The sequence below is a fragment of the Apostichopus japonicus genome, chromosome 15, assembly GCF_037975245.1.
Source record: "Apostichopus japonicus isolate 1M-3 chromosome 15, ASM3797524v1, whole genome shotgun sequence".
NCBI classification, from domain to species: Eukaryota; Metazoa; Echinodermata; class Holothuroidea; order Aspidochirotida; family Stichopodidae; genus Apostichopus; species Apostichopus japonicus.
The window spans coordinates 11120840-11147946 of NC_092575.1; the positions used below are offsets into that span (position 1 = coordinate 11120840).

A 27107-nucleotide genomic window follows, 5' to 3' on the forward strand; every position below is an offset into this window, starting at 1 on the left:
ACTTATTATCTTATTAGGTGAGCATGTAACCATACAATAATACTCGGTGGCTTCGAAAGACACCGCAAAGATGTGGAACGCGAAAAGGGCAAACTTCGTTAACAACGGCGTCAACTTTGCAGCAAAAACACACGTAAAACGTTGTTAACGAATATTACATGGTCGTAGCTATACACATCAGAACGTTGTTAAAGAATTTGTCCCTTTTCGCTATGTATACATACAAAGGCAATGTGTATTTGTTCACCGTTGTAATGTGAACGTAGCATAGACCATTCTATGGGGCCGTATAAGTGCCATCATGAAGGACTAACTTCTGAAGTTAGAAAAACTTCTCACTTTATACAAGTCAGCGATGGCCTTTTTCACTTCTATTCACAAAGACTCAGCAAATTGTCAGAGAAGTAAATTTATCGCTTTCTACAATGTAAATTAAGAATGCAAAATGTTATGGTATTCGAATGAGGTATAAACTTGACGGGCCTACATCTTCGTATCACAAAATTCTTGTACATTGAGGAAGTAGTAATGAAGTTATTAATCGAGCATGATTTTACTGAACATCTTAGCTTGAAAAAAAAGTTAAAAATTTCTCTGACATATTAATAAATTGTCACTTTGCAACGGGATGACTGTTATATGCTTCCGTACCGTACAATTTCCAAATACTGTTTCAAGACCTAAAACTAACAAAGCAAGATACGGCTTTTCAAAGGTTGATCTTGAACAAACGTTGTTTTCCAGGCACCCATGTAGCGTTCGAATACGGTACGGGTGCGTATCTGCTTACAGTGATAGCCTACATTATACGTGCATAGACTAGAAGCACTGCAATTAGTGAAATTCAATAACGATACAATGTAACATTTGTGGTCTTCTGCACATAATAGCCGTAATTACTGTGCAATTAATAGTATGCTCTTGGGTTGGAGGAGACGGGGGATAGGTACTGAATTTTTAAAGATAGCCCATAGCCTAGTAAATCAACATGACACACGGGGTTTTACGTGTATTGGAATGGACGTTTTTTCTCTACTTTCTGACACATATCCCGGTGACAGTTTTCATTAACTCTCAGGCGTTACTTCCGGTATGGATATATCCTCAAATGGTAAGTCATTATCTTTTTTGCATAAAAATACCTTTTTTTGCGTTGATTTTGATCAGTCTTATAGATGATTGCCCAATCACGGAGTAGATTCATCAGTTAAATTAACAGGTTTGAACATTTCTATATACTCAGCACCGTGCCATCCAATATATGGGTGCGTCGGGGAGCCTAAGTGGAAAAGGTACAACATCATAATAATAATGGTCCTTCGAATGGTCAAATTAAAAATCAACTTACACCCTACTCGTCAATGCACTAAAACATTGCACGCATGCTCACTCGTCTCCATAATTGTTCTTGTATTTGGAGTGTGTAATACCCACAGAACAGCGGCAAATTCAACGCAGCTAGCTTAGGAGAGATCATAGATCAGTTTAAACCGACAGTGTTTACATACATTATATATGCCTACACGTCCTGTATAGGCCATATACTTACTGCGAGTCTGTAGTATAGCAGGCTCTACTAGCTCACTCACAAAGTTTGTGCTCTAAATCAATCGCACATTTTTGAAATACAACCTAGATTAAGTACTACTAGGCATATGCGGTACTCGTAATCACGTTTAATCGTGGCTACTGATACAACGGGGAAATCTACTTGTATTAGTCAAGATGATGTAGGCTTGTAAAGGGCTGTTATAGACCTACTGTATCCTAACACAATTATGTATCCCCGCCCCTCCTCACGCGATGATCACAGGCTCACCCGGGACGTGCAGTAACTTAGATTTGAGAAATTACTGCGCTGTGCTCGGCGTGGATACGTAACTTATTTCAAGTCATCATTCTAAACATAGACACATTCTATAGGAATAAAGGTTTTTCAATTTATCCCACCGAATCGAAAATCCAATGAAACAATGTCTTCAATAAGCACTTATATCCCATATGTGCAGGCCCCTAGCCAGGAATTTTGACTTGAAAGGTCACCAAACTACAAGGAGAGGGCATCAACGACTTTAGAAGGGGTACCGACAATTTTAGAAGGGGCACAATGATGCTCGTATCCTGTAAGTTGTGAAGCTTTTGTACACAAGATCAGTGGTGGCACATATGATGGGGGAGGGGGTGGTAGGGGATTGGACAATTGTCTCTGCACGGGGAGGGGTGGATGATTGATCAGGCATACATCAGGTAGTCCATCGTTGCTGTAAGTTGAATAAAATCACCGTCGACCAACGTGGAGTGTTTATTTCTTTTGATTTGGAATAAAAAGGCACAAGATGTCGTAAACTGGTATTCAAGAACGTTTAAGGACGCCATGGTACGGGATGGAGATGCTTGGTATCGCAGCAGCATCGTGGTTGAACTCCTATTTCAACTTCCTTTCTTCTTTGTGGCATCATATGCGTTTTGCAAAGGTAAAATAACTATTTTACGTATAGGCTATTACATTGATTACTATGGAGGTGTATTTAAAGCTGCATCAAACGTTGTGCTGAATTTGTCACAATCTGGTTATATGTGTATACGTCAATATATAGGTCATACGGCATACTCCACTGTTCTATGAAATAGCAGGTACATGAAACATAACATTTCCTTTGATCCACCAGAATTGCATCAGCAACGATGAAATTAGGTGTCATAGGTCAACAGTTTTTGTGTTTTAGGCAATGGAAAGGATGAAACACTGATTACAATTTACAGCACACAAAGATATTCCGTGTTAACAGTAAACATTTAATAACGCGGCATAGCTCCGAGGAGCGAAATTAAGTTGTAATCTCTAAACGTTAAGTTGATGTGTAATCCGACCATGTGTAAAATAAATTATTAAAGATGCCTATTATAAAGTTACACTGCTCAAAGGAATTGAGGCTTTACAGCTTATAAGCATATTATTATTGCTATTAAATATGCTATAGGAATTTAAATTTCAGGCATGTTCAAACTTCATGACGAGTTACCCGCGTTTAAACTTAACTTAGTCATATTGTTACAAACGTCTGTCATAATTACACCCTTTACAGAATTCGTTTCTTATTAAGCTTAAGTAGCTATAGGCTGGTTGATGAAAGTTATATCAGCGTTCTCAGAAGAACAGTCTGAACAGGTGTATGACATGCTTAGCGCTAGAGTCTGGAAATGCAACACGCATATAAGACAATTCCGTTGCCGCCATGAGCCAGCCTAGTAATTCCCACTACTATTTCGAGGGTATAGTGAATACCGTACAACACAACACGTATTTGTCTGCCACTGTCTCTTCAAGACACCATACAGGCCTATGATATAATGTAACCCTCGATTCCTGGGAATGATTAGAAGTATTAAAATATATCTTGGGAAAGTATGTAGGCTACGCCTGTTCTATGTGCGAGTTAGGACATGCAAACGCCAAACATGTTGTTTACGTGTCTGAGTGATAGTAGTAACGAGGTGGATCGATCTTGCAACGAGTCTAACAAATACTCTAACGGAATCCTTTTTACATTCCATATTTTTAGGTGGTCAGAGATGGATACGTATACCAGCTATTGTCTACAGCAGTCACGTGATCACAACCGTGTACTACATGTTGGCAGAGTGGTACTTTGGCGAATTTATCCAAGATAGGGATTTCCCCGGACCCGAGTCCTTCAACGAGAGAGTGATCGTGTCGATGTTTTATCTACCGTATTTTATAATTCCATTGATGATATTAACAACCATGCTCTTTAGCTCTGAATATAAACCATACGATTACGAACATGGAAAGTCAAAGTATCCGTAGATGCCTTGGACTGTCGTGTTATGTGAATATACATGTGAAGGGCCATTTCTCACAATCGTAAACTGTTAACGGTAACCTCGGATTCGATACGCATGCGTGCATCGGCTGCCTTCGATTTGGATCCAGACACGTCTCCAGTATTTCAATTGACTCATAATAATTGACGCTCATAGTAGAAACGCCAGGCCTAAACAGGTCTGTAGTGATGTGTGTGTGGGGAGGGGGGGGGGTTGATTGGTTGGTTAGGGACCAAGGGTTGAAATAAGCGGGCGCCCAGGCTCTATTCGCGCCCGCAAGCACTAAAATAGCGCCCCTGGACATGAAAGTACAATACGCACGGGCGCTACTTTGTCGGCAAATAAGCGCCCGCATATTCCTGTAAATATCAGCCTTATCATGCTGCACAGAAGCCTGAAACTACATTGCATGCTAGTGCTATATAGTAACTGCTAGCGATTTGATAAATCACTGATCGATCGAGTGCATGCACAATAGCACTGGTGCACATGGTTTATATATCGCACAACACCTGTACTGATACGTATATGCCGTACTTGAATTTTGTTTCTCCTTTTTAGCTCCTGGTAGTGAGAAAATAGCTCCTGGTCCTACTGAATATGCCGCGAACCAAGAGCCACTTTTTTTAGAAAGTGGCTCCTGGTCCACAAATCCTTATTTCAACCCTTGTTAGGGACATGATATACATTCGCCAAGTGTCACTCCTCCTCCACTCCAAATGGTAGCGTAAGTATGCAGTGGGTATCATGAGCTCTGTCGATAGTGACTTTCACATGTGCTGGAAGATCATGTAGTACTAAATGGCTCCAAATATGCTATAAATATGCTATAAAGTCATCAGAATGATGGAAATTCATGTTCAAGCTTCTAGATGAGTTTACTGCTACTTTTTTAAAAAAAATTGTTCTTTCTGAGGCATGTCTAATTTAACACTCCCTTAATGGAGAGGACAAAAACCTCAAAAAAAAAACACATTTGACCGGTTTAAGGATGCTAAAATATAACAATAGCGATGACCTCCTAAGATCAATTGCACCACTCAACGTTTTCTGGGAAATGTAGATAATAGAGGGAAGCAGTAGTCCTGTGAACATTGGTGTTATTAGGAGCCTAATGTTCTATTTAACTGATATGCACTAATATTTATATCTCCACTCTCTCTCTCTCTCTCTCTATATATATATATTTATATCTAAATATATATAGATATAGATATAAATATTAGTGCATATCAGTTCAATAGGACAGTTGGCTCCTAATAACACCAATGTTCACAGGACTACTGCTTCCCTCTAAACTGTTCACCACCTATGAATTTTACTGCAGCAGAGCAAACGATTCAAACATGTTGTATAACATATATAGGAATTTCATACAAATTAGACAAAAAGGAAGGCAAGTAAGGCAACTAATTTTTTTCAATATATATTATTTCAAGGTGATACTGATTGGTCAGTAATGTCAAACAGAGAAAACAAGAAAAATACTTAAAGATTTTACTTTCAATTCACACTGTACAATGTACTTTACTTATAATTATGTTTTCTACATTTCTGCCTCCCTGTCATTACATGCTAAACCCAATGTTGTAGTACTCAGAGAGTACTCGGTAGTACTCAGAGAGTACTCGGTAGTACTCAGAGAGTACTCGGTAGTACTCAGAGAGTACTCGGTAGTACTCAGAGAGTACTCGGTAGTACTCAGAGACTACTCCGTAGTACTCGGATCGTACCCCCTAGTACTCAGAAACTACTCGAAGGACTCAGAAAACTACTCGAAGGACTCAGAAAGTACTCTGTAGTACTCAGATAGTACCCCCTAGTACTCAGAAAGCACTCCGTAGTACTCAGATAGTACCCGTAGTACTCAGAAAGTACTCGAAGGACTCAGAAAGTACTCCGTAGTACTTAGATAGTACTCCGCAGTACTGAGAAAGTACTCTGTAGTACTCAGAAAGTACTCTGTAGTACTCAGAAACTACTCCGCAGTACTCAGAAAGTACTTCGTTGTACTCAGATAGTACCCCCTAGTACTCAGAAAGTACACTGTAGGACTCAGAAACTACTCCGCAGTACTCAGAAAGTACTTCGTTGTACTCAGATAGTACCCCCTAGTACTCAGAACGTACTCCGTAGTACTCTGATTCTAAAATGCTCTACTCAGAAACTAGTACTCGGACCCTAATTAGCAGTACGCAGACACTGGTACTTAGTACTCTGGACCTCAAGTACTCAGATAAAAGTACTTGAATACAACACAGGCTAAACCACACCTTTCTATGAGTATATTATTTTGTTGTAAAATCATAACATGAACAGGGTCATTCCTGCAGATGAAAATGCAAGCCTCTAATGTTTAACAAACTTATTCTCTACCCAAATATAAGAAAGCCACTTACACTATACAACACAAGGGTAACGTAATTTTCTATCGGAATAATTCTTCTTGGCTGTTTTGTGGAACGTTTGAATGGAGGAACTTGACATTTTCTTCAAAACAAAAAACGGTTGCAAAAGACGGTTGCAGCAAAAAGCTACAAAATCTGTGTCATTTCTGTATGCTTATGATCATGGTTTCATCTTTCACTGAGATATTACTTTTTATGAACTACCTGGAAATAACTCTTTCATGGAGAGTATCTGGAAACCCCTTTAAACAGACCCAATACTTGCGTTGTGGAAATGACCCCATATCCAGGCGCAATCTAATGCCTCTCCGCACCAGACATGCCCCCCTCCCCCATGAACCCCACCCTACCCTGACATTTAGGGTAAACTCTACCCATCTTTAAGACCAAATTTTATCAATAGTCTGTAACCTTCCCTGCTTTACTTCTTTGCCAAAATACTACAAAGTCTTCAACAGTATTGAACCAATGTATGGTAACATGTTAAAATTGCAACATATGAAGGCAATTTTACATCATAAGTTGACTAACCCTGTTTACTCAAGTTCCTTCTTACTGTAATCGAACTTCAGGACAAAATCTATTCAAGCATGATGATAATTTCAGTTAAACTATTTTCTACTTGCACTATTACTGTAGAAACCATTCAAGGTTCTTAAATCTTGAACCATTGATGATGAATCAGTTACATCCTGTTTTACTATAGATCTACTTCACATTCTATGTATTGCTTTGGGTTTTTTCTAATGACTTTGTAATGAAATTTCATCCATGAAATGCAAGGAATACAGTTACAGTACGTCCATCCAGACATGGAGAGTGACGAAAAAATAAGATCAAGAGACCTTATACTAATCGACATGATTTGTTTCTTTGATACCTTAAGCTATTGTGATATAACCAACATCTTGGTTTCTTCATGTTATGAATAGCAGCAGGGGGAGGGAAAGGGGGTGTGAATGTCCAACATTGCCTACTCCTTTTCCTGCAACCCTTTCACATTTCTATAAACTATCAGTAAGATCATTAAAATTATTTGCTTTTTAAAAGCACAGCAATCTGGCATTGCTTGTCCACATTAACATTGCCAATGAAATCGTGATCAAGATCGGAACAAGATATAAGGTCTTGATGGACTTAAAGCGAAGTATCAACACAATCCTCTCTCTCTCCACCCAACCACCTCTCTTTCTCTCTCTCTCTATGTATATATGTAGAAAGATCTAAATTGTCACTTTTGTAAAAGGAACTGTTCGATAAACTCCCCTTGATCGGCTTCTTCCTTCTGTAAAGCAGAATATTGCACTCTGTACCTGCATGGATAGAAAAAAAACAAATTAGAGCAAAAAACGATAAATCTGAAGCATGCTTCTTCCTACCGCATCATCAAGGCTTGAGTGCAAATAATTCTAAGTCTGTTGTACTGTAGTAAAATGTAAAAATAAAATGTAAAAACATCATATTTACTGCAAATGTATGATATGTTTGTAGGCATCACATCACATTTACAGCAACTGTATGATATGTTTGTAGGCATCACATCACATTTACTGGAACTGTATGATATGTTTGTAGGCATCACATCACATTTACTGCAACTGTATGATATGTTTGTAGGCATCACATCACATTTACTGCAAATGTATGATATGTTTGTAGGCATCACTTCACATTTACTGCAAATGCATGATATGTTTGTAGGCATCACTTCACATTTACTGCAAATGTATGATATGTTTGTAGGCATCACATCAAATTTACTGCAAATGTATATATGTTTGTAGACATCACATCACATTTACTTATTTTTTATATGTTTGCAGCCAGAGTAAGGTCAAAAAGTTCCCTCCTGTCTTGACCCTGGTTGACCCCGCGATCATTTGAAACATTTCTTGAAATGTACAGGTCAGTTTAACATATATATTATATCTACTTATACACTAAATTTCAGCTTCGGCACTCAACTCCTGAGTGCAGATTCATGAATTTTGGCAAGAAGTAACATAGAATACCAAATTTGAGCTCTCTACCTGGTACAAAGACTGAATTATGAGCTTTCAAAGTTGGAAAAATATCATAAAAATCACTTTTCGCGAATCAAGCATGCACATAATGGCCATTTCGACCAAATTTCAACGGGCTATATCTCGAAAACGACATGGAGTATGATTTTACTTTTTTGTACATGTGTTCATTCTGGCAATACTCAATCATTCTTAGGAAATTTCATCGAAATCTGAGAGGGTCACCTGGGAACTTTTCAGGAAATTGGCAGATTTGAGGTGGAATGACCCATCAATCGGTGCATTCTGAGGCATATGAAGACTACAAAGTAGAACTATAAATTAGCTCTAAATAGAAGGTTGTGCCAATAACTACTTTTGTGTGAGCTTTCAACGGGAGGGTAACAATGCCCACCTTACATGACCCTCCCCTGTCCGATGCCTAATCTAAAATTCATATCTAAGATTGATTTACAGAAGGCAAGCACTGCTATAGTAATAAAGTAACTTAAGGAGCAACATTTGGAGCTTCATTGAACCTTGGGCATTTAGAGACACAAAAGGAGTTTCCCTTTAAATTTGTCTGTTTCTTTAGCATTTTGAAAAGTTGCAAGCTGAAAACTTGAAATACAAAATACACATTGTCAGCAATAAACAGTTTGACACTGTATCCGCTTTAGAGTGAATCCTTTTCTCTTTCACAATCATGTCAAGTTTCTCTCAGCTCCAATTGCAAACTACCAGCTGCAAAGTTTGCAAACTGTGCTAAAATAGTCCCATATTTTTTAGTTGCAATCCTGTTGCAATTCAAATTCAATGCTTCTCACAGATTCACTTATAACAAATAACTTAAAGTTTGACTATATCATGTTCTGTTACAATTTCAAACACACAATTAAAGACGAAAATATGTTTATTAACCAAACGTTCCTAAAAACAATGAAGCATACTGTAGTTCTAAGCACAATTATCATACAAAATGTGGAGTCCCCCCATAGATGAAAACTATACACTTACCTTTCTAACTGGGTCTTCTTTTCTGCTATCAATGCCTGTAGCTGCTGCTGTTGGGCCTCTCGTTGCTTAGCGACAGATTTTAGTAAATTTCTTGATCCTATAGCCTGTATTGATGGAGAAACAAATTGATCAGCACCCATTGATATTTCAAACTTCTATGAGAACTCGAGACTAGCACAGTTGCTCCATCAATAACATACCAATGTTCATACAAAGACCAAAACACCCACAAACTGATTTTAAATACCAATGTGACACGGACTGCAATAAATGAGTAAAGGTACTAAGGAATTTCAAATATAGAATTACAAGGAAAGTAAATGAGATTATCAACATTCATGTGACGTCTCTAACAGTTATACAGACACAGAGATCAGCAAGAGTATTTTTTTTGTAAGAAAAAACATCCCTTAACTGCAAACTGAAAGAAATCATCCCCTGGCATTTGGCACGGTCTTCTTAATAGCTTAATATTGAATCAGCAATATTCATGATATTATTTTTCATGTCATCATGAATCACCTACATCATAAAAACAGCAAAGTCTTTTGGTGCAAACAACTTGGTTCAAAGTTGTTTGCACCAAACAGACTTTTCTTCTATCATACTGTAGAAAGAGCGTATCATATCTATTCTGAAACTGGGAAACTTTAAATCCTAGAATCTGATAGACTGGATCATTTGGTCTCCAGACTATTTGGTTTAACTGCTTTAATTGTGCTTAAAAGCAAAGTAAAAGTAGAGGGAGCAGGTAAACAAAACAAAAAAGAAATGAAGAACATTCAATCGGCAGTTTGCTTCCCTGTCCGTCTTTGCTCAGGATTGGGGCGGTCCAGCTCAACACTAACTGAGCAACATTCGTACCATTATTTCATCATGGATCACCTATAGTCATACGTACAAATCTGTTAGGCTCAAGATGAGCATAGTATTTAGAAGCACGATAAACTTAATGTTGAGGAGGACAATTAATCACTGCAGTCCTAATAGACACACTGAAATATGCTTCGTTTATTCTCATATTAATCACTGGCACAGTCTTACTGGACATTGGACACACTGAAGTACAGTATTCACTTCCTTTATTCTTGAATATTAATCAAACTTGATGTTGAGGAGGACAATTGATCACTGCAGTCTTAATGGACACACTGAAGTATGCTTCATGTATTCTCATATTAATCACTGCAGTCCTAATGGACACACTGAAGTATGCTTCATTTATTCTCATGTATTCATCACTGCAGTCCTAATGGACACACTGAAGTATGCTTCATTTATTCTCATATTAATCACTGCAGTCCTAATGGACACAATGAAGTATGCTTCATTTATTCTCATATTAATCACTGCAGTCCTAATGGACACACTGAAGTATGCTTCATTTATTCTCATATTAATCACTGCAGTCCTAATGGACACACTGAAGTATGCTTCATTTATTCTCATATTAATCACTGCAGTCCTAATTAACACACTGAAGAATGCTTGATTTTTTCTCATATTAATCACTGCAGTCATAATGGACACACTTAAGTATGCTTTATTTATTCTCATATTAATCACTGCAGTCTTAATGGACACACTAGTATGCTTCATTTATTCTCATATCAATCACTGCAGTCCTAATGGACACACTGAAGTATGCTTCATTTATTCTCACACTTGTTTTATGTTGAATGTATACATACAAAAGGAGAATGGCGGCACTAATATCTTAAAGCAAACACAAAATGAATCCTACAATCCTCCCCCCCCCCACCCCTCCAAAGAAAAAATAAAAGGTTACAAAACAGAAAATCTTTAGAAAAAGTAACAGAGATGAACGAAGCACAAAGTGTCCAAAGTCGAATTGGATGTGTCAACCCCACCTGGGGTCTTCTTCAGCAAATGATTCATTTATTTACAGTATGTCTCAAAATTGATCAACACGTGTACCATCAAATTAATTTAATCAAAACAACCAGAATAAGCCAATTTCCTAAAAAACACTCTATATGATCGTAGGTCTTTTATAATTAAAGTATCACCTTCATTTTTTCATTTTCAACCTCCTGAGCTAGTTGATCAACCATTTCTATGAAGCCCCCGACTATCTTCTGGAAGTCTCCAATCTCTGCAGAAAGAAAGAACAGAACCAAACATGTCAAATATTAAAAGAGTCCTGAACATTCAGTTCCAATTGGATGACTTGGCAGGGGAATAACACTGAGGAGAGAAATGTAACGAAAAATTGGGAGTTACCTGTAGGTATGATTAAAGTTAACACTTGTAAAGTATGGACAGGGGAGGATAAATTTGTAAACATATACACACAGCATCCATGTAATGCTTCCACTCTACTCAGGAACTGTGCAAGTATATATAAACTATCTACACAAAAGATTGGATTCACACATGATAACAAAGTTCTGAACATACTGTACTCCTCCCTGTGCCATCTCGGTACATATCAGGCGAATATTAAAGCTACAAATATCTTTTACATTTTCAAGCGGATCCCTTGACATATGTAGTCTTGTTAAAAAGACTTGTGGGTCACAGACATTTGAAATCTCATAGCAGTGTGCATACTAACCAGTTGACATACTTTTATAAAGGCACAGCCTACTGTAGATAATATTATTTATTGGTCACATTATGGTTAATGGCTAACATATTTTACATGATTCCAAAAGGAAATTTCTTTTCATATTGTCTGTTTGTAGCCCAACCCTTTGCACACCTCTCCCACCCCCTCCCCATCAAGTCCAAACTACTGTATAACCCTAGCATTGTATAGCATAGCATGGCAAATTGAGCATTAAAAGAATACCTTTCAACATAATTTACAAAAGCAGATTTCAGTATGTACATATGTATGTCACAACCTCATTCACAAATTGAACATTTGATTTCAGAATCCTCGAACCATTTTTGTTTTTTTTAACGTCACAGTTTGTCAAAAACTTCCAAATCTTGAATTTTTCAAGAGTCAAATTATACTAAAATTTGCACAACCTACCATCACATTCTTTAAAGGATCTGTTGTAAAATTTGATGAAATTTATGAAATCTATATCCATATATATGCTACTGTACTGAAGTCATGTGGCAGGTCACTGTGTGATGAAAGCTTATAGGCCTATCACAAAGTTTTTAAAAATAGCTTTCAGATAATATGACAGAGACTATGTAAAAGAGGATGTGGATTACAGTAATCAGGGTTTTTGTTAAGAAATGAAGTAGGTGGGTCAAGTTGAAAAGTAGGCGGGACTGTCTGTACGCGGACATGGGGGAGGGGTCTAAGGGGAGGGGTCCCCCTCCCCTTTGCCGGAAAATTGCAATTTAAAAAGTCTCTAGATGCAAAATGGTGCAATATACAGTTGTTTGGTCAATGATATTGCCCCCTCCCAATTACCCCTTTCTTCTGTCCTATTTTTCCTTTTTTTCTCCTGAATTTTGTTATTAACACTCGGGTCATGGAGCCTAGGGAGGTAGCTATGCCACTGAACCGAACTTAGCAAGGGTGTGACGCACTTGCTGCATTAAATGAAGTGCGATCATAACAAAATGATAATAGGTCTACGGTACCTACAAAGTGAGTAGGATTTTACTGCCAAAAAATACCCAACTAGGTCTGTGATAGAACCTTCTGTTTTTTATTCAGCTTTTATCTCTGTTGAGCAACAATTTGTATGTCAAGAGAAGCCCTTCGCCTACCTCTACTCTCACCCACCCCTCGGCCTCATCTCCTCGACCATACTACTAATGTTCAACTTCTTGTAGTTTTTACCAACAGTTAACTGCTGTGACAGTTTCAATCACACCTGACCTGGTTGTGGGTATTTATTCCTCTCGATTTTTTTCGTCATTTTTTTTAATTTAATTTTTTTTTTTTTTTTACTGAGCGTCGCAAAGTAGCCGGGTCATGTACGTGCAGTAAGCGGGTCATTTGACCCGGGTCCCAGCTACTAACGAAAACCCTGGTAATGTCAAAGACAAATTAGTTTGTTAATTGGTAGGTAGCAGAGTTTGATTACAAGCCATTAATGAGACTAGGCTAACCTTTTATAATTATGTATGGCCTAAGTAACAGGCTACATGATCATTACTGTAGAATTTTACCATATCGATGTGAGCCCCTGTGTCAACGTGGGCTGTAGGTCTGAAAAGAAATGCTCCAGGAGACACATAAATAACCTAGTAAGTACTGTAACTTAAAGCCTACTGTAGGTCTAAGGTAATTCCATAAATTTTTCAATGTATAGTCAGTATTGGGAAGTTCAGGACACTGCGAAATTCGGACACCCCTAAGAAATACATTTCACCATGGCAACCTACAACAAGAGCCAATTTCACAAAAAAAACTACGAAGCAACAGTTATTTTCTCTCCAAAATGACCTGTATGCAAGCAACATACTTACAAATTTGTCAATAAAAGGAAGTTATAGTTTTGGGGTGTTTTAAGGCTTAGGTGTCTCAACTTCGAAGTGTCCATGCTACATCAAAATAGGCCTATAACATGTAATGATTATAGCTAGATTCACATCATGTTAGCACTGAAGCTAAGCGTTAGACCTAACTTTGGGCTAGTATATAAGTGGATATCGTTTGGGCCCTTATTTCGTTCACCTTTCATGATCACACAAAATATATCAAGAACAGACAAAAACACACAAAAAAAGGCATGTGTACACATGAGAAACATCAATTTTTTTTTTCCTTCTGCAATAGCCATCCTCATTGTTTCCTTCTCTTGAAGGCAGTACTGTCACATTACGGGTTGATCTCAATGCAAAACATTTCACAGGGTGAACAGTGAGACCACGTGCCAATCAAGGCACAAATCAGACAGAGGGCAGGCCTAGGCTAGGCCATATATATTATTGAGGAGTACTTTAATAATCCAATCGGTGCAGGGAATAAATTATCCTCAAAATGATGTATGCGAAATTGGCAAATAGCAGGTTTTGTACACAAGAACCTGGATAGCATTTTATATGAGAGAAAGTTCAGTAAATTCAATGCTGCTATTTGAAATAGTAAGTGTTACCAGTACACTGGGGCCAAGTCTACACAAAATTGCCCTGCTGTGAATTCATTGATATTAAAAAGGTTTCCCAACCATATGTATGGTGGTGTACGGATGCTTCGCATATCCCCTAAATCATAAATGTATGTTTTGTGTTGCACAGCCGATATATTTAACGGACCAACCGTGCTTCTAGCCTAGGAATAATAAATATGCTAAACCTACCTAAGCTACGTATTTCTTGTAGACTGAAGTTTAACTTTATGGTACAGTATATAAGTTAGTACAAGACTAGTTACGCTACAGTTTAGGATTAGCTTAGGCCTATAGGCTACGGTAGTAATGTGCAACCTACTTTCAACAAATTCTTTGCATTCTTCCTTTAGTTCGGTAGTTTGACTATTTATTTCAGGTTCAAGTACCCTAACTTTGTTCAGTTCATCAAAATGCAGGCCAGCATTGGATAAAGCTTCATCTGCCATCACTTTGTTTAAAAATATCACTTGTCATCAAGAGTTACCACGGTGATTATTGATGCTTTTCGAAGGAATGTATTTTTTTTACAGCTGGGTGTAAACATGTACTTTCATTTTTGTAGAAGAGCCCCCTCTATTTTTTTAAGCTCGCGCCAGAGCAATATTGTAACATGGTTGTGTTAGTACGACGGCGCCTTAGTGCTCGGTAGAGTTAATACCATCGTTGCGCTTGGGGGAATTATATGGTAGGATATAAAGGCATGCCTAGCTGCGAGGCACTCCACTCAAATAAATGATTAAGAAAGTTCCGTTGATTTTTAGTTATTCATGTCCTTGTCTGAACCTACGGGGATCCTAAACTGAAAAATGACCGAACAATTTCTAATGTTTTTCTTTTTTTTTCGGAAACCGTGCATGGGAATTAAAACGAGGAGAAACTTGAGGGTGAGAACTGCAAATGGTTGGAAACCTCGCAACAGTTTGATATATCACTTCATGACAATATAAACAGATATGGCACTGGTGGAATTTATGAACCCCATTGTAGGTTCGAGAAGGGATGTGCACTTACTTATTCATCCTATCGTTGATTCAGTGGCGTAAGCAAAAAGTAGAGAAGGTTGTAAGGGAGGGGGCGGAGATCCCCAACCGATCGTCAGTCGGGTGGAAATGGTTCAGTTGGAGGGGGGATTTTTCAATTCGTTCGGAGCACTATTACAGGTGTACATCCCTCCCCACCACATTTTCAAATTCACATAAAGTATTTATTAGCATAACCTTGCATTTAGGGCTACTTATATATGTCTCATTTAATAGTCTAAATATGCCTCGAAATACACAATGTCACTTCTGTTTTTTTGTTCTGGGGAGGACCCTGGACCCCCCCCCCCCTACATAGCAGTCGGATTTAATGACACCAGACAGTGCCCCTACTTTATAAAATCATCCATTCGCCTCTGATCGTCCATAAAAGTTCAGCCCCTTACCTAAATCAGTAGGGGAGGGGGGGGGGATTTGGAACGGCATTTTTTCCCTTGCAAAAGTTGCTTTTTGTAACACATTAGACATTTTTATTTTAAATAACGAAAAGGGCACTGTTTCATTAAACATGGAAAAATGTACATTATTATCAACAAAATCCGCGATAATCTAAAATCATTCCTTCGTAAAGAACTATATGCTACCGTATACTGTTTGTACATGTGAATATAAGTAAACTGTTTGGAAGGAGCAGCGATAGTTATGATATATTGTAATATGGCAGCGATGACACATTCATCAACCTGTTCATATTTCTGCAATCTTTATTACGAAGACTATAACGTAGTGAAAACTAATGTTTTTTTGTTTCTTTCTTTCTTGCTTTCTTCAAGGAGGAACTTTGGACTTTTCGATTTGTGAATGTAAGCGCTTCTCGTTGCCCCCCCCCCCCCCAAATGAGACCTTTGTCTCTCTATTAGACAATTATAAGCAGGATTATACAAATAAGGTCTGTAATAGACAGAGTAAATGAAGTAGTTTGTTTTGCTACATCGAGAACTAAAACGAGATGCCTAAGAAACGAAATGGAAGAGAAAACGAAGTCGTACTATTAAACAATTCATTAAAAACCTTTAATTTTCGCATTCAAAACTTTCAATTTCTAATTTAAAATCCTTTCCGACTTCGACAGAATCCCAATTAAAAATTGCACAATTTTATGAATTTCATAAAGCATTAATTAATATAGAAAATAGCCCTTCTACAAATAGAATTTACCTTTATTTTGCTGAGAAAGAAAAAATGACTCTACTCAAACTTTCATTGATTGTATTATCTTAGATCAAAAATAAAGAATTATTTTAGTGATGTACAAGATCCTTAACCTTTACAACATCTACATCTATGGAATCTGCAGCCAAGGATTATAATCAAACTAGAACTACATATTCCCTTGACTATACAGTCGTTTAAAGCCCAGGAGGAGCAAAGTTGTTACATCGTGGAAAGTTTGGTGGAATCAAACCACTTAGATCTTCATCAGTACCAACTCGAACTACCATAGCCATTCCAATCTGTATGTAGAAAACACAAAAGTAAAAAGATAAAGATGCAATTACACGCCGGGACCATCAAAGCAAGGACAATAACTTGGTATGACTGTGACGTGGTACGACGTCTTGTAAATATTTCTGTGCAACCGTGGATAACCACCCGATATACTCATAACTGGTACAGTAACTACTGTTCATGTCCCACAACCGTGCATCAGTAATAATATTACTACATTGTATTCGTAACACGGTAACATGTGTTACAGGTGGCACTGTAAACAACTGCAAAGCTGTTAACTTGTTCCCATGTAAGACAAAGAACTGCGCGACTGGACAAGGAGTCTATGAAGATGAGAATGCCTACATGAGATGAAAAAAAGGAGGTACGGTATCGCTTGATTCCAGTTTCCACCTCTCTTTAAGTTACGCCAATTCGTCATGCCGAGAAAGAAGAAAGGCCATGTTCGGATTATCCATATAGGCCTACTTATAGCATAAAACGACTGGATAAAACTTCATTATAGAGTCGCGTGTTAATGAACTCGCACTAAATGGTTGGAACAGCAACTACTGTTCATGTTCCACAACCGTGCATCAGTAATGACTACTTTGTGTTCGTAACACGGTAACATTTGTTACAGGACATGAACAGTATAGTTACTGTACTAGCTATGAGTATCGGCTTGGATAACAGTAATTATACACGCAAGTCAAACACATTTGAGAAAGAGTTTACGAGTCTCAATTGTCTGTAGTTGTCACCATCTTCTGCATATAGAAATGTTTGTCTTCAATTTTAATGTCATTTCTAATTTGATGTACATGTTGTCTTGTCAATTAATATGCACTGGGTTTTTTCTGTGAATGAAAATTGCAATAGTAACAAAAAATGCTTTGATCTCCATCATCATCAGCGTCATCAGCGTCACCACCATCATCATTTAGTAACAGCAGTGGGGGCGGGAGGGGTTTGACAAAAATACTTACCAAGGCATGGAAGTCCAGATGGCAATGTAAGAACCACCAGCCAGGATTATCAGCTATGAACTGAATAATCATGTACGAGCCATGGGAAACACAAACAGTGTCTTTGTTTGGCGGGCAATTGGATTGCAACCGGGGAAACGTTCCGTTCATGTCAAGTGCTTGGATGTCTGCCGGAGTATAAGTACCATTTAGTAGCCCCGATCCGACAATACGATAGGAGAATCCGTGCAAATGCATTGGATGGCATCCGCCATTTGGTCGTCCATTGAAGAAAAACAGCTCAACTGTCTGTGGAAGAGAAATATATGTAGCCCTGACTTGTGACTGTTACTTGATTGCTAATTCCATTTATCTCAAAGTTGCAGCTCCATTGCTTTATCTTGATAAATGAAACTTAATAAATACTTATTCTTCTGAGAGGTGACGTAATTGGATTGGTCTTCAAAGTCAATGCAAAAAGTAACATCTGCAGATTCAACAATTGAATTGAAATCATGAAATGGAAAAATCCTTTCTGTTTTCCTTCATGACATCATTTTCAACTGATAGAATTAATTTACAATCTTTGAAATGTAATTGTCATTCACCTTATGACTACGATGTTTGCATGAAGTCTATACAAATATAGAATGCAATTGATGCAAAGGATAACTTCCCTCATATTTTGCCGTTTAACTCCCCATAGGAGTAGAATTTCCAGGTTTATACGTTAAAACAGAGTTTTCAACTTCACAGTCACTGATGATGTAAATCTTAATTACAGAATCAACAAACAATAAATAACTAGGGCATATTAATATATATATATATATATATAAGCTATATAATTGACATGGATGCGTCCCATGCACGTATACATGGCAAGTTTAAGTTGGTAATGTCAGGTATGAAAGTATAATGATGACTGTGGTTTCTTAAAATCCTTCAACATATAAAAAGTAGGTTTATCCGTAAAGTTTTTGTTTTAGGACTACACTGAGGAGCCGACAAAAATAAGTCTTAATTAAAGTAGCATTTCAGAGGCTAAGCATATTTAGAAACTGAATTCCTTGAAAAGTGGAACAACTACAGAAACAATTGCTCTGCCTTAAGTCACCATTTAAGTAATCCTATAAGGGCCCAAACTGGTCTCATGAGTTGGGTCAAAGACAAACAAGTACAATGTGAAAGGGGACGGGGTTGCGTTCCGCAAACCTAAATTGGATCCTTAGACTAGGTTCACAAAAGGTTCGGTATATCTCAATAAAGAGTTGTAATTCGGAATAACCTTTACACTCCTTGATAAATATGTAATTATCCTATAGTTACGCCCCTTCTCTCGAGCCTTTATTCTACCTACCTGATTTAGTTCTACAGAAATGATTTGCGTGCATCTACATTGGATGTCAGTGCAGTTGGTCCAAGTACTCGCAACTCTAGCATCACAGAACAACGATTGGTCAACCTCGTCATGTTGTGTAAGAAGCGGTACGGGAGGGAACGTGAAGGTGATATGGTTGATTTGAGGTATGAGTTTCCGCTCTCGTAACCTAGGGTCAATCACACGCGGGTTTTCGAGTCCTAATGAAAGGTAGTATCTATTGACATCCTGGTTTGCATCGAAACTTACTGAAGGTGGAATGAAATTAACATAGTCAATTTACAGAAAAAGCGTCTGCTGTTTTACTCGTACAAAAACAAAAGACACGTAGCGACACATATTAAGGAGAGCAAACACGTATACGTCTAGCCCCCACCCCACCCAAGCCCAAACAGAATAACCATACGGCGGGCACAATGCATACATGCATTTGAGGTGCAATCTAACAAGTCTAAAATTCTTCTACATTGCTTCAAAAATTGCAAAATATAGCACCATTTTGCATGCAAGCATGCATCGTCCCCGTTTACAACATTTCTCAAAGGGGGAGTGGCCACCTCTCCTTCCCCTAGACGACTTTTAACATCTTAGACCACCCGCGACCCCTCCCACTACAAAACTGGTGGTTGTTCCCATGCATGATGTAAGGCTATGACCTTTACGTCCAAGTTAAACTTTCTTAACTTCTGTTATAAAAACAGAATACAACAGTAAACACTCTTGCAACTCAAACATCCCAACGATTATGAAACAGGCAGCCAGGGACAACAAACTCACTATTTGACGTTAAATTGATCATCCTAATGATCGTAGGGGCATCTACTGTCGATCTTTCAGGCGCATTAAGAAGTCTGCTAGGAGTAGTAAGGGATCTTTCCGGTGCTGTAGGATCCTCTTCTGGTGCGCTCATGTATCGTATGATTGCAAGTTCCTGAAGTGTTTTACAATTTTTACTCACTCTGTAAAGAGTAATAAGTTCGAGAGATTTGCAATAAACTCTAATAATTTGAAGGAAGGACAAGGAAGTGACATATATCTGGGATCTTGATCTGAGGCGGGGGCGGACCTGTGAAGGAGCGGCTTACATACGGCAGGGGTGACGTTGGGGAACACACTCTCCTATTCCTTTCAACAACCTTAACATGTTTTGTAATGTTACGAAAGTTGCTCTTTCTCATTAATCAAAAGTAGTTTGTGAACATTAAAAAATTGCTAAGTTGTAAATAAAAGTGGTTTGGAATGTAAGAGGTCTCCACTTCCACCACCTCTCTCTCTCTCTAAACTATGGTTAAGACTATAGCGATTACTGACAATCAGACAGAAATATTGAACTTAAAGTAATCAGCTGATGTTAGATCAAATTAACGATGAATTTATCATAGAGACTCACCCTTTCAGTCTGAGCCAGTAATTCCCGATGGATTGGTTTGCGTGAAGTATAAAATCAAACCTCTCCCCTGCATTGCTGATTAGAGCATCGAATGGTACAGGGTCGATTGGATAACTGTCCATATTGATAGCTAGGAGGGTGTGGTTGTCAATGGAAAGTTGCATTTGACAGCCAGTGAAAGCATTGCTGATAACTCTCATCCGGTACCGCTTGCAAATCTCAACATGGAATACTTCTCGTGGAACAAAGAAGGAACCTTTGAATTCCGGTCCTTTGCCCTTTCCATTTATAAGCAGAAAGTCCGGTTTATTTTCCCCTACACCATACTGATATTCCACATAGTTAGTGTTCTGTGTCATATTCATCCAGTCTTGTATAAAGACAGTGTGGTTTGAATCATCTACGTCATACGTGTTTCGATGAGTACCATTCTGTAAAGAAAGAAAACTATCGTAAGATGAATTATGAGATAACTTTCTGACAACATTACGATTACAGAAAACATCAACAGAAATGGTTTTATATAGGCTATATAGAGACAGTCTACAATAAACAATAAGGATGCTTTGTAATGCCATGTAATAGACATACGCATTGCACCCTTAGTTGGGAAAAGTTTAGTCGCATTGAACGAACCATTAGCTACCTTGGTGTTCCGTTTTGTAAAGATATATTAATACTGATTATTACGGAAAGGTTAAGGTCTTCCTGTGATTATATATATGCATTTTTTTTATAACAAAATGATTAATTGTTCAGAAAATGTGTTAAAAACATGTGACAAAATTACAATGAATCCCTTCAACTTAATAATGTGAGGATTTGAACATTTTGCTGCAATATGACAAAAATAATTATTTATCAATATGCCATAAATTGAGCAATTCTCAGAATTTATGATAAATCGATCATTAAGTATGTTTCACCAATTCAACATTTTGTGATCTTATGATCAATCTCTCCATTGTTCTATTCATTAATAAACAACCTTTATGGTCGTACAGGGTCTCCTTATGTTACTGATGAAATCCATTCACCTCAGCGTGCATCTCGTTACCATGACGGTTTGAACAGATATATTAAGTGTACAGTATCAATTCTGTTTTTATTATGTCTTTACTGAACACTACTCACCACTTCCCGAATAACTATTGGACCAGCGAGGCCGTCTGCTCGGTTTGATCCTATGTGAGAGTGCCAAAAGTATGTGCCTGGCTCATTGGCGATTATCTTGTAGGTGAACGTCGTTGCAAATGGAATCGGGCATTGTGTTATCATGGACGGTCCATCCATTGCGGGCGTATGGAATTGGTTCAAACCGTGCCAGTGGAACGTTATCCCCGTCATATCGTTCAGCATGTTCGTTACATTTACTATGAACGTGTCGCCTTTGCACACCTATACAAACATATAATGTAAACAAAGTTAAGAAGAAGAAGACAGGGGGAGGGGGCTGTTAGGAAGACAGAAGCGAATCAAGAATTACCAACTCATGAATTTCACCAGGCAATCATTCCTCTCTTTTTAAATATGGTATTTATTTGACTCTTTTCTGTACAAAATAATTTACATATAGAATTAAGAAAAGCCAGGAATTCACGTCCAGATGTATTAGATATGTATGGTCTACATCATGCATGTCACCCCCCCCCCCCTTACCCTCTTTTGGTCTTAGCCCACTGATCGTATTGTTTACTTTATATATTTGAATAATTACCGCCCAAATTAAATGGTTACATGCCGACATATTAAATTTTACTCTGAATTACTAGCAATCAACGTGGGCATTAAATCGAATTAATATATAGACATAACTGGCATTGATGCCTGATTTTATTCGAATATATATCTAGATTTAATGTATGTCCTCAGCTGTGACCATCCCATACTATAGTTTGGGTCGTAACCCATCGACCATGCTTACAATAATTTTTGGCCCGGGAACTTGTTGGTTAACTGTGACCACCGGACGCTTTAGTCCATTCAAAGTAACGCAACCCTTATTGCTGCAATCGTTTGAAGTGTTCGGGCAATTCCCACAGGCAGTGTCACTTGTAAGCATGGTATAGTAGTAAGAGACTTCCCAGTCGAAGATACATGTGCGGATATCCCCTGCTCTGCAGGTCCGGTCGCATTCGTTGTAAGCGGTACTAGGTTTGTCTACAACGAAAAGAGTTATCGATACAGCGAAAAGAACAATCGACGCCATAAACAACATGAAAAAACAGGTTTGTAGTACATATATACATAAACACATTTTGAGAGTCAGTACTTTATCAAATGAAGAATTTATCCGGAGATTAAAAAGTTATCCTCGAGACAATCCAAAGATTACGAAACAGGATTCGTGGTTTAGGTTAATTCAGAACATTTAAATAAAGTAGTGAATTATAGAAATTGGAGCTGGCAGCAATGTAGTTCAAATCGTCACGCCACAACATCATACAATTTGTTTTGTTTTCTTGTGTGTGCGAGGGGGGGGGGGGGGCGGTAGTCTTTCTAGATTGATCAAGTGCCCAAAAGCTATTGACAAATTTGCACTCTGAAATTGAAAGAAATATCTATCAATATGTCCAAATATTGCACGGAATTATATTTGGCTTTAAAAGAGGTCGCAAAAGCTATAGGTGTTGACTCCAACTCAATTGATGCCTGATATCTGGGCTAGAGCTGCTAATATATACCGGCAGTAAGGACTACGACAAATGGGTACAGGTAGAAGAAACGTCACACCTCACATTGCAGCAGTTATGGCTACTAACGAAACCCCGCGCAAAAATAAGATTCAGACATGTCAGAAACCATCAAAATAAGTAGACTTGACTTAAAGGGTGTGAAGACTCGGGCAAAAAGAAAGTCTAATGCCGGTAATCTGACCTAGTTTCGAATGAGGTGTAACAAAAGTGTTAGACACCACCATCGATCCGAGAAATACACACACAGCTTGCAACCGTTTGTAATTAGACACTAGTGTACAGTCAATACATACAGCTGCGGTCAATACCCACAGCACAGTGTATAAACGATACAGCAATGGAAATCTCAGGTCCAGCTAAAGATAACAAGGTATCACGTTTCATTACTGTCTGCATTTTGTAGCAACACGAACAAAACGTCACTTGCAAAATGGAGGTAAAACAGATGTTTTACCTCCATACTTGCAAGCAACAGAAAGTTAACTGTTTCTGATGGCCGCACGCGGTATGGGGCGAGTCTTCAATGCCTTTAAGATTGTTATATTTTAACATCTCGATATTTCATAAAGTATAGGATGATTTTAGGACTCAGAACTAAGCTACTGCTCTCTGTCCAGGTTGACTTTCCGTAACACTTTCAATTTTGGAGAAATTAAACAGCTTAAATTAATCACATAAAGTGACTGGACTATAACGTCTAATAAACATGGCCATTATAGGTCAGTGTTTTAGATGTAAACATGAAACTCACTAAGAAACACATAGGATTGGTAAAGCCACAAAGGCATGTTAACAATGTTTTCAAATTATTCGAAAAATTGGGTTTTATAAAACAATAAATTAACATAAATATGAATGCCTTCATAAAAGAGCGGAAATCATCATCAACTTAGCTTAAAAGAAGCATCCCAGAGATTTTGCATATTTGAAAGATGAATATATTGAAACCTGGAATAGCTAAAGAAACATTGCTAGCACTGAAATGTTGTTCGTTTTCTTTTTATCAATACTAAACTACCAGATAGAAATATAGATAGAAATTTCGTACTTTCAGATGTGGCGGGAATATCTGGAGTAGGTCCAATTTCCGGTTGAATGTCAACATTTTCTCTAGATAGATAGATAGATAGATAGATAGATAGATAGATAGATAGATAGATAGATAGATAGATAGATAGATAGATAGATAGATAGATAGATAGATAGATAGATAGATAGATAGATAGATAGATAGATAGATATATAGATAGATAGATAGATAGATAGATAGATAGATAGATAGATAGATAGATAGATAGATAGATAGATAGATAGATAGATAGATAGATAGATAGATAGATAGATAGATAGATAGATAGATAGATAGATAGATAGATAGATAGATAGATAGATAGATAGATAGATAGATAGATAGATAGATAGATAGATAGATAGATAGATAGATAGATAGATAGATAGATAGATAGATAGATAGATAGATAGATAGATAGATAGATAGATAGATAGATAGATAGATAGATAGATAGATAGATAGATAGATAGATAGATAGATAGATAGATAGATAGATAGATAGATAGATAGATAGATAGATAGATAGATAGATAGATAGATAGATAGATAGATAGATAGATAGATAGATAGATAGATAGATAGATAGATAGATAGATAGATAGATAGATAGATAGATAGATAGATAGATAGATAGATAGATAGATAGATAGATAGATAGATAGATAGATAGATAGATAGATAGATAGATAGATAGATAGATAGATAGATAGATAGATAGATAGATAGATAGATAGATAGATAGATAGATAGATAGATAGATAGATAGATAGATAGATAGATAGATAGATAGATAGATAGATAGATAGATAGATAGATAGATAGATAGATAGATAGATAGATAGATAGATAGATAGATAGATAGATAGATAGATAGATAGATAGATAGATAGATAGATAGATAGAAAGAAAGATAGATAGATAGATAGATAGATAGATAGATAGATAGATAGATAGATAGATAGATAGATAGATAGATAGATAGATAGATAGATAGATAGATAGATAGATAGATAGATAGATAGATAGATAGATAGATAGATAGATAGATAGATAGATAGATAGATAGATAGATAGATAGATAGATAGATAGATAGATAGATAGATAGATAGATAGATAGATAGATAGATAGATAGATAGATAGATAGATAGATAGATAGATAGATAGATAGATAGATAGATAGATAGATAGATAGATAGATAGATAGATAGATAGATAGATAGATAGATAGATAGATAGATAGATAGATAGATAGATAGATAGATAGATAGATAGATAGATAGATAGATAGATAGATAGATAGATAGATAGATAGATAGATAGATAGATAGATAGATAGATAGATAGATAGATAGATAGATAGATAGATAGATAGATAGATAGATAGATAGATAGATAGATAGATAGATAGATAGATAGATAGATAGATAGATAGATAGATAGATAGATAGATGTAATACTTACTGTTTACTTGATGGTGAGATAACAAGCACAATCAGCAATCCAGTCATGAAGACCAGAATCAAGTATACGATAAAGACTATTCTAATCTTCACTTTCGCTCCCGAAGAACTACCATTTTCATTTGTCGGTGCAATGGATAGCGGCTGCATCCCACTTATAACTGCTGGATCAGACATTTTCTCTGAGTCAAACAATGAACACGTAACTCACAACTTACTCATAGGATAACTTCAACGTTTTAACTGCCGTCTTTCATGGAGCAACCTGATCTTGCCTAATACGCTCTATATTCAATTAAATTGCTATTGGTACAGACAACTTTTTTATAGCTGTTATTGTTACCGGTATCCATCGTATAACGCCATGCATGGTAGTTTCCTAGAACTGTTAGCTATAATATGCAAACATGATTTAAAAAGAGGAACCGAAAGCAACCGATGGTGAGATAACAAGCACAATCAGCAATCCAGTCACGAAGACCAGAACCAAGGATACGATAAGGACTATTCTAATCTTCACTTTCGCTCCCGAAGAACTACCACTTTCATTTTCATATTCAATGAATAGCGGCTGCATCCCACTTATAACTGCTGGATCAGACATTTTCTCTGAGTCAAACAATGAACACGTAACTCACAACTTACTCATAGGATAACTTCAACGTTTTAACTGCCGTCTTTCATGGAGCAACCTGATCTTGCCTAATACGCTCTATATTCAATTAAATTGCTATTGGTACAGACAACTTTTTTATAGCTGTTATTGTTACCGGTATCCATCGTATAACGCCATGCATGGTAGTTTCCTAGAACTGTTAACTATAATATGCAAACATGATTTAAAAAGAGGAACCGAAAGCAACCGAATAGCAAAAATGCATGGTTACAGCACCTTATAAAGTAAATGAAAGAAGTCCTAAAGGTACATCACTTTTACCCTACAAGGGTGAAATATATGCTTAACATTTGACACGCATCTGACTAATTCACTGCAGTTATAACAAAGTAAGGTGTATCTAACAACAAAAAGAAACTTCTCATGAAACCATATTTTGTGTCCAATAGGTATTTTTTTTCATTTATCTCAACAATGAGAAAAATGTTACTTGACTATAAATATTGTAAAAAAAAAGTTGAATCGAAAGAAACACACTCATAATTATGGATCATACCTTAGGTCGACAGTTACATTGACTTACACACTAAATTTAATCTAACCCTAACCCTTTTTTCTAACCGTAACCCTGAACCGACCCTAACCAAAACTTTTAAATGAACGTTTTAGAGGACGGAGAACATTATAAAGCTATTTGCGACAATATAAAAGTGTCTTAAAATGGTA

General features: G+C 37.1%; 3 protein-coding genes across 4 annotated transcripts; 1 reads left to right on the plus strand and 2 right to left on the minus strand.

Annotated features, from left to right (window-relative positions):
- Positions 1 to 712: 712 nt before the first annotated feature.
- On the plus strand, positions 713 to 5108 carry LOC139980858 (sigma intracellular receptor 2-like). Its single transcript, XM_071992841.1, has 3 exons — positions 713 to 1111; positions 2330 to 2474; positions 3564 to 5108. Exons 1-3 carry the CDS (start codon positions 989 to 991, stop codon positions 3827 to 3829), a joined length of 534 nt encoding a protein of 177 aa, XP_071848942.1. The 5' UTR covers positions 713 to 988; the 3' UTR covers positions 3830 to 5108.
- Positions 5109 to 5256: 148 nt separating this feature from the next.
- LOC139980859 (intraflagellar transport protein 20 homolog) lies at positions 5257 to 14872 on the minus strand. The gene is made up of 4 exons (XM_071992842.1): positions 14645 to 14872; positions 11305 to 11390; positions 9275 to 9378; positions 5257 to 7567 (listed from the first exon to the last, which is right to left on the minus strand). The coding sequence occupies exons 1-4, from the start codon at positions 14769 to 14771 to the stop codon at positions 7486 to 7488; spliced, it is 399 nt and encodes a 132-aa protein (XP_071848943.1). The 5' UTR covers positions 14772 to 14872; the 3' UTR covers positions 5257 to 7485.
- A 1479-nt stretch (positions 14873 to 16351) lies between these two features.
- LOC139980857 (uncharacterized) lies at positions 16352 to 26154 on the minus strand. 2 transcript variants are annotated; one of them, XM_071992839.1, is made up of 9 exons: positions 25767 to 26154; positions 24280 to 24341; positions 22460 to 22695; positions 21670 to 21933; positions 20536 to 20966; positions 19923 to 20104; positions 19125 to 19393; positions 17786 to 18073; positions 16352 to 16819 (listed from the first exon to the last, which is right to left on the minus strand). In XM_071992839.1, the coding sequence occupies exons 1-9, from the start codon at positions 25940 to 25942 to the stop codon at positions 16715 to 16717; spliced, it is 2013 nt and encodes a 670-aa protein (XP_071848940.1). In that variant the 5' UTR covers positions 25943 to 26154; the 3' UTR covers positions 16352 to 16714. The 2 variants fall into 2 exon arrangements, with proteins under 2 accessions (XP_071848940.1, XP_071848941.1); XM_071992840.1 differs by lacking the exon at positions 24280 to 24341 and having other exon boundaries at positions 25767 to 25907.
- Between the last annotated feature and the right edge of the window lie 953 nt (positions 26155 to 27107).